This window comes from Orycteropus afer, unplaced genomic scaffold, assembly GCF_000298275.1.
Source record: "Orycteropus afer afer isolate SDZICR_OR568_19922 unplaced genomic scaffold, OryAfe1.0 scaffold00119, whole genome shotgun sequence".
Taxonomy (NCBI): Eukaryota; Metazoa; Chordata; class Mammalia; order Tubulidentata; family Orycteropodidae; genus Orycteropus; species Orycteropus afer.
This window is the reverse complement of record NW_006921706.1, coordinates 1,389,315-1,398,650: the sequence shown is the minus strand read 5'-3', so window position 1 is coordinate 1,398,650 and position 9,336 is coordinate 1,389,315. Positions and strand designations below refer to the sequence as shown.

Sequence of the window (9,336 nt, the reverse complement as noted above, 5' to 3'; positions counted from 1 at the left end):
ATCTTTCTGGTATTCCCTGCCTTGAGCCAAGATCCATCTGACAACAGCTATGATATCCCTTGTTCCACGTCCTCTTCTGAATCCGGCTTGAACCGGATTTTTCCGGGGGAAAAAATTGGCAATGTTATATAAGACAAGGGAATAATCTAAAATTTATAGAAAACTTCAACACCTCAACAACAATAAAAGACAAGCAATCCAATTTAAAAATTGGCAGAGGACATGAACAGTTACTTCACCAAAGATGTTCAGGTAGCTAATAAGCACATGAAGAAATGCTTATGATCATTAGTCATTAAAGCGATGCAAATCAAGACAACAGTGAGATATCCTCTCATTAATCCCACCATTAATAGAAAAGTTAAAAAAAAAAACAGAAAACAAATGCTGGTGAGGGTATGGAGAGACTGGAACCCTCATACACTGCTGGTGGGACTGTAATATGGTGCAACTACTGTGGAAAGCAGTATGGCACTTTCTTAAGAAGTTGGACACAGAAATACCATATGATCCAACAATCCCACTACTAGGTATATTTCCTAGAGAAATAAGACCCATGACATGAATAGATATATACACACTCTGGTAGCATAGTGTCTAAGGCACTTGACTGCTAACCAGAAGGCTGGTGGTTCAAACCCACCAGCCACTCCTCAGAAGGAAGATGGGGCAATCTACTTCCATAGTGATACTGCCTTGAAACCCAAGGAGGGGTTGCTATGAGTCGGGTCCGACTCGATGGCACATAACAACAACAACATGATCATTGCAGCATTATTCACAACTGTGAAAAGATGGAAACAACCTAAGTGCCAATTAACAGACGAATGGTTAAACAAACTGATACACAGACACCATGGAGTATTACGCAATGTCAAAGAGTAATGACGAATCTGCAAAACATCTCATAACATGGATGAACCTAGAGGGCATTACCCTGAGTGAAACTGGTCAATCACAAAAGGACATTATTATATGAGACCACCACTGTAAAAAGTTAAGAAAAGGTTTACGTACAGAAAGAATTGTTCTTTGAAGGTTGCCATGGGTGGGAAGGGAAGGGAAGGACAATCACCAACTAGAGGGTAGACACGTATTAACTTGGGTGAAGGGAAAAGCAATACACAGTAAGGGGGAGGTCAGCACAAAACCATCAAGGCAGTGGGAGACAGAGGGAGGAGCACAAGAGTCAGAGGTAACAAAGGTGAATGATACTGCATCCACAATCCTGCAGTAAGAGTAATAGCAGTAATTGATGAGGGGATACATAGGTAAACACTCAATTTGAACAGAGATGGGAAGGTACCCACAAATAGGTTTTACAGAGGCTGTCTTTACCTATGTATTTATATCTGCTTCAAATATGTTCATAAATGTAGTAGAACATACAGTGGACCAAGTCATGAAAGCATCTTTGTCACAATCAAATACTTTGAGGGAATGAGCTGTGGGTATAGGCTCAGGACCATAGTCTCAGGACACAGTAAAGTCAATTGGCATAGCATAGTCCATAAAGACAATGTTTTATATCCTACTGTGTGGTGAGTAGCGACTGGGGTCTTAAAAGCTTATGAGTGGCCATCCAAGGAGCAACTATTGGGCTCTTCCTGTTTGGAGCAAAGAAGAGTGAAGAAAATCAAACACGCAAGGAAACAATTAGTCCAAAGGGCTAATGGAGGACATAAACCCCAGCACCCACCACCATGAGACCAGAATAACTAAATGGTTCCTGGCTACCACAGCCAACTGCTCTGCAAGGGGTCACAAGAGAGGTCCCAGGTTAAGTGAGGGGAAATGTGAAACTAAACTCAAAATCTTAAAACTGACCAGGCGTAATTACTGATCTAATCAAGACTGATGGAACCCTGAGACCATGGCCCTTATATACCTTCAAGCTGGGAACTGAACTTAACCCCTGTGACTCAACTTTCAGTAATAGACAGGCCTATAAGACGAACAGTAATATCAGGAGTATGAACTTATGAGAACAATCAAGCTTATGAGATCAAGGTGACAGCATTTGCCCAGGAACAGAGCTATGACGGTGGGAGAGGAGGAAAATGACGGAGGAAGGAAACAGGTGGGTGCAGGGAGGAATGCTGTTATAATGTGGGGATTGCAGTAAATGTCACAAAATAGAATATGCATGGATTGTTGAGTGGAAAACCAATTTGCTCTTTCACCCAAATCATAATAAATGAATAAAAAATAACTATTACAATAAGAGTTTTTCTTAATATTTGAAATAATTTTACAATTAAACAAAGATAAAAAAGTAAAAAAACAGAATGAAAAGAGGAGGAAAATCAGGACCAGTGTAATTATTTTACATGTTTATTTTTCAATGAAAGCGTTTCTACAAAACAAAATGAGATTGCACTATATAATCTGATTACCAAACCACAATATACAATGAATATTGACTGTTGTTGTTGTTGTTATGTGCCGTCGAGTTGGCCCCGACTCACAGCGACCCCTCCTTGGGTTTCCAAGGCAGTATCACTACGGAAGTAGGATTGCCCAACCTTCCTTCTGAGGAGTGGCTGGTGGGTTTGAACCGCCAGCCTTCTGGTTAGCAGTCAAGTGCTTTTAGCCACTATGCTACCAGAGCTCCTTGAATAATGACTAATGACCAAAAAAAAAAAAAAAAAATGTATTCCTACATTTTAATGGTGTTTACAGAGTATTTTGCCATTGTGGATACATCTTAAATATTGAGCCCCCACAATTGCCATTTATTTATTCACTATTTCTTATTAAGAAATGCTATTACAAATATTGTGTGTGTGCATTCCTTAAATATTTCTTTAAGTAGATTCTTGGAAATAGAATAACTACATACAACAATAGGAGCTCTGGTGGCATAGTGCCTAAGGCATTTGACTGCTAACCAGAAGGCTGGCAGTTCAAATCTCCCAGTCACTCCTCAGAAGGAAGGTTGGGCAACCTAATTCCGTAGAGATACCACCTCGGAAATCCAAGGAGAGGTCACTATGAGTCAGATCCGACTCAACAGCAGTGTGTTGTTTTTGTTTTTGTTTTGTACATACAACAATATGATTTTTTTTTAAATTCCTTATTGTGTTTTGGGTGAAATGTATGTACAGTTTTAAGGATATTGAGATAAACTGCCAAACTCTACCCAATATACTACTTGTTTTCAGGGTATGAAGCTCTTGAAATTAGTAGTTTTTTAGAAAATTGCTAAAAACACAAAATGTGACACGAACACAGTCACCTCCAATTTCAATTTCATCAGGCCCACATTGTTGTAATTTTGTATCAGAAATAGCTACGGAAGGTTAAGATTTGTGTAATTATTCAAGCAAACATAAAAAATATATAAATCTACATATATCCAAGAAGACAACTCTTCGGAGATGTTTTAAAACAGACTGAAAACTACTTAGCTGTTTTCCACATTATTTTTCATGATAAATTTTTTTGTTTTCAAAATGAGAAAAAGGAAGATGAGATTAGATCTTATTCTGAAACAATTATACTTTTCATAACATTTTTTTTAAAAAATTGAGTCTTCTTCAGTAAATAATTTATATGACAGCCAATTTGATGCCAGCTCCCTGGGAACTGCTTCCCATATACTCATATACAAGATGCCAGAAATGGGTCCACAGCTGCCTTGGCTATCGTACAACCTGAGCCTTTGGTCACAATTAATTGTAACAAAAACACTTACATGACCAATGGTAGACCCATCAGATTCCTTCCTGAGAGAATTTAGAAACAAGAAATTGTATGCAGAGTCAATTTAATGATGGTGCTTCATAACAAAATCTGAAGTCTCCTGTGTTCAAGGTGTCTGGAACCCCTCCATTACTCATATTTTCTGAGGACTTCCTATTTAACTCTTTCTTGGATTCAAGCCATGTCATTGCATGGTTGGCTTCTTCAAATCATTCATATCTCAGCTCAAATTCAGACCTTCCCCAGTTACCCTATGTAAGATAGTATCCTGTCCACATCAATCCCTTTTGGATTGGTGTTGTATTTAATTCACAGCACGCATTATTCCTTTACAAATTAGGTTTGTTTTTAGCTTTATTTTTGTGTTTTGTAATAAACATTGTATTTTGGAATGATTTTAGATTCATAATAAAGCTGCAAAAATAATAAAGTATTCCCATATACCCCTTACTCCACTTTCCCAAATGCTAACATATTGTATTATGAAACCATGATACATTTGTCAAAAGTAAAAATTTGACATTGGGACTATACTATTAAACAAATTGCAAACTGTATTCAAATTTCACCAATGTCCTCTCCTGTTCCAGGAACCAACTCAATATGTTGTTGTTGTTGTGCGCTGTGAAGTCGTCCTCGACTCACAGTGACCCCTCCTTGGGTTTCCAAGGCAGTATCACTACGGAAGTAGATTGCCCAACCTTCCTTCTGAGTGGCTGGTGGGTTTGAACCGCCAGCTTTCTAGTTAGTAGTCAAGTGCCTTAGGCACTATGCTGCCAGAGCTCCTAATCTATCAGTTTCCATCTTTCCTGGTTTTCCATGACCTTGACAATTTTAAAGAGAGTGGAATGTTCTTCAGTTTTCTTTTGACTAATGTTTTTTCATGCGGCATTGGTAGTTTAGTAGCAAAATTTTCACCTTCCAAATTTGTTGTTATTATGTGCCGTGGAGTCGAAGCCGACTCATAGTGACCCCTCCTTGGGTTTCCGAGACAGTATCACTAAAAAGTAGATTGCCCCATCTTCAATTTGAGTTCAGTTCTCAGAACCTTGCATGTTACTATGAGGCTATATAAGTTTCGGTTTCAAATCCCATTGTGCATGTAATCACCATGAATTAAGCACTTGATAGCCACTGACAACATTTTCTCAGGATTAGATTAGTTATATTTTGTGGGGAAGTTTATCATAGACATTTTGGTGGTGTGCTGTCAAGTCAATTTCTATTCATAGTGACCCTATAGGACACAGTAGAACTGCCTCATAGGGTTTCCTGTGCTGTAATATTAATGGGAGCAGATTGAAAGGTCTTTTCTCCCACGGACACTCTGGTGGGTTTGAACTACTAACCTTTCTGTTAACAGCCAAGCACTTAACCATTGTGCCTCCAGGGCTCCCAACCACAGAGGTTAAGTGCTTTTTTATATGGCATGTTATTAGGAATACATTATATCAACATGCATTATCCCTGGAGATGTTAACCTTGATCACATAATTAAGGCAGTGTCTGCCAGGTTTCTCCTCTATAAAGTCACTATTTTTTCCCATTTCATATTCGGTTCTTTAGAAGTGAGTCACTAAATCCAGGCCATAGTCAAAAGGCAGGAAGTTATGCTCCACCTTCTACATGGGGTAGTAGCTATATATATTATTGCAATTCTTATTTAAGAAAGGTTCATCTCCCTTCCTCCATGTATTTAATACTTCAATGATGTATTTATATGAGTAAGCACTCCAGGATACTTATTTTATTCTTTGTGTTATATTCTCTTTATTGTTAAGAGTATTCTTTTGAGGTCCTCCACTAGATGTCTTAGTGCAGAGATTCCATCTTCCTTGTTCATTGCTATAAATCCAAAGACTAAAATAATTCCTGGCATAGGATAAGCACTCAATAAACATTGATATTTGGAAAACTGAATTCAATATTTTTCACACTAACCTTTACTCACCACCTCTCATCCCTTAATTCAAAAGATGTATATATTCTATAATCCATTCTCTGTCCAGCATAAATTAACTAAAAATTAAAAGGAAGCTATTTGGAAACTTAATTCACTTGTATTATAGTTCCTGAATTAAAAATAAAATAAAGTAATTAAAGAAAAAGTGTATATTGGAATAAGGAAACCAAAAGAATTTTTAAGTTAAGTGAGAAAACGACAAGTCTGCTTTTGCTCTTTGACACCAACACATAATTTCTGAAGATTTTAAGATCTTGGTAAAGAATCCTAAGCAAATATTCTGGTTGATTGAAGCTGTAAATATAGCTTTTTCTCTAGCAATAATGGAAAATTAAGTCTCTTAGGAAGATTTGCATTAGCTCAACCTCTTATCCAGAAAATGGCACACACTGACACATATGATTGCAAAATTAGTAGTTTTTGTGCATTATTAATGTTTTCATATCTTCTGCACAATATCCCATAGTTGTGAGCTGTAGTAAATACACAAAAATTTGTCCACAGTTTCTTAAAGACACATGGATTTGAAAAAAACAGCAGTCTTCCATAGTGCTAAACAAAAACTGCCATGTGGCACAAGCTATCAGTTTCTTGACCTCCCCAGTGGAGGCAGTATTTCTGAATCTCTCAGAGACAATCACATAGGTACCTGAGTTCCACAGTGGTTCAACTTGCATCAGAGGCAGGGAAAAAAAGAACATATTTTCACACATGGTATAAATATCAGCTTTGCATTTTTTTCTAAACAACCTTTAAAAATATTAAATTATCAATCTAATATTTTGGGCTTGAACTATATAAGAAAAAATAACTTTAGAGAATATTAAATTTAAGGACAGAGTCCTCATAATTAATATAATTTTATCATATTACAAATACATTTATTCTATTTGTATCATTATTATTGTAAACAAGGAATATTATCCGATAGTCTACTAAAATTTCTAACACATCAAAGACCCCATAAGTCAATCTGAAGTTGTTGTCTGCATAAAAACATTGATCTTGGAAATTTCATGAAAAATTGGTGGAAATAGTACATACAAAAGTTAATACATAATTCAGGAGACATAAAAAACCATGAGGGAAGGAAAGGATTGTTCAAAATCTGGTGATGAAGTTGATCTGGAAAATACCAAGATCTGGAAAATATCAAGTTAAAACTTCAATTGAAATAATTTCTAGATGGAAAATAGAAATATAATAGAATTAAATAGAAAAATTAAACCAAAGTAAATGAGAAGAAACTTTGGCCTTTGGGGAGAACATAGCCACTTACTACTACTGTACAACCTTGGGCATACACTCAACATCCTTCTTTTCGTGGCATTTTGAAAGAAAATGTCTTAATCAAGGCTCTTTAAGAGAAAGAAGTCAATCAAACTAGTTCAGCTATATATGAATCTGCTATGAGGAGAATCAGAATACAGTGCAGTTAAGAGTGTGAGCTCTGTGTAAAAATAAGTTGCAGAAATATATATCCACCCTGTGTGATTTCATTTATAAAAGTTCATAAATAGGCCAAAATAAACAATGTATTTTTGAAAGTCCCATGCTTGTGTTTACAACTATAAAAAAATCAAAGTATGTTGGGTGTGGTGGCTGCACACAATGTAGGTTTGAGCAAGAGGCGTCACTGGGATGAGTATTGAATTTGCTGTAGGTGTACTGCCTTTAGATTGGGGACCGGGAACTACTTTGAGATTTTACTGGCAGGCTGAGTTCTTTAGTCTTGGAATAGGAGGTGCTGGTCTCTAGGTTTCAAGCCATCAGAACTCACAATTAATAAAGGCAGGACCAGGTAGCAACCAACAGAACTGAAGTATTTTAAGTATATATATATATAGGGGTTCTGGTAAGATGGCAGAATAGGCAGAAAGACTGCACAGACCCTTTTCAACAAAGAAAAGGGGAACCAATTAAGACATATACAGAAGATGGAGCCCTAAGCTTTGAAGGGAAGGATACAGAAGTGGACTAAACTCCAACTAGTAAAATAACTTGTATGAAAACACCAAAAAAGAAGACATACAGAACAGTGGTCCGGCAGTGATCCTGATGGCACAGAAAGCATAGATATTGCTGACCTAAGAATTAACCTAAAAATCAGCCTGCTAACCTGGGACTGCACAAAGGACTGCTCTGGTGGCTGGTGAATAAAAGGGGAAACAGCAAAGAGGAACGCAGGTTGAGCTGTAGACTTTTGCCTATCTGGAGGGCGCAACCATTTTGAATGTTTACAAGCAGTGCAACCATTTGGATGTTTAAAATGACAGTGTTCTCCTAGATTCCAGGGAGTTAAGAACAGGCTCCACTTGCCAGGAACCACAAGGACATTCCAGACACGGACGACTGGAAAGGTACGACATTCCCCTAGTTACTCTTATATCCCATACCTTCTTGGTGAGTGGAGGTGTCGCCATCCCACATTCCCACTCACCTTTGAGGCCAGCAGGAATTCTATCCCAGTCTGTGTGCTCAGACGGAGCCGGGATGCCCTACCCCAACTGTTTTTCTTTTCTTTTTTTTAGTTTGCTTGTTTTTGTCTGTTTAAACACTATTATTATTATTGCTTTTGTCCTTTTTGTTACTATTCTTTTTCTTCTCTTTCCAGGTTCTACTTTTCAGCTTTTTCTCTTTTACCTGTTCCTGGTTCCAATTTTCCTTTCTCATGGTTAACCATGTTCCTTGTTTATCTTTTTGCATTTTTCCCATTTTTTATTTTTTTCTTCATTATTCTATACTCTACTTTTTATCTCTCATTGCCCTCTCCCCAGATACTGCAGTAGTTTGTTTTTTTTCCCCCCTGCATTTTTCTTTATTTGGTTACTGTTCGTGTGTGATTATATGGTGGGTTATTTGTCCATTTGCTTTTATGTTTTTTATGGTTATTCGATTGCTATTTTTGTCTAACTGAGTGGGAGAAAGCAATAGTGCCCATACAACACAACTACACCCACACCTCCTAGAGCTTCACTTCCTGAGTGAGAGCCACCACCTCTTCTTACCCACCAACGGGCAAATGATAAACAACCACCAAGAATAGCCTGACTCACCCTTAGCTGCTATTCAAAAACAGTTAACAGACATCTAAATACAACAATGCCATGATGTCTTGAAGACAACAGACCATCAAAGTACACACAAAAAAGCAAGATAAAGTGGTAGAAACAAGGGAACAGGATACAGACCCAGAACACATCCCTGAGGAAGAAGGAGCGTTGGAACTCTCTGATAAGGAATTCAAAAGAATTATATTTAGGTATCTTCAAAGGACTGAGACACAGATCAAAGAAAACACACACAAATCCCTAGAAGAATTTTGGGAAAAAATACAAGAACAACAAAATAAATGAAAAATTAGAAATGATTCAAAATCTACAGATAGAAATCCAGAAGAATAATACTAAATTTTCAGAAATAGACAACACATTTGAAGGGCAAAGGAGTAGAATTTATGCAATGGAAGACAGAATTAATGAGACTGAAGACAAATACCTGAATACTTCTTTGGAAAGGGATCAATCAGAAAAAAGATCAAAACACAGTGAAGAAAGCCTAAGATTCATGTGGGATACCATCAAAAGGAAAAACCTACATGTCACTGGAATTCCAGAACAGGAAGAGAAAAATAAAACCACTGAGAAAATTGTCCAAGATTTGTTGGA

At 37.2% G+C, this 9,336-nt stretch overlaps 1 protein-coding gene across 1 annotated transcript in view; it reads right to left on the bottom strand.

Annotated features, from left to right (window-relative positions):
* VWDE (von Willebrand factor D and EGF domains) overlaps nt 1-9,336 on the bottom strand; it is a 102,194-nt gene that overhangs the window by 63,452 nt on the left and 29,406 nt on the right. Inside the window, 3 exon segments of the mRNA XM_007944089.1 lie at nt 3,225-3,294; nt 6,116-6,275; nt 6,278-6,338. Coding sequence (XP_007942280.1) covers nt 3,225-3,294; nt 6,116-6,275; nt 6,278-6,338 — 291 coding nt within the window.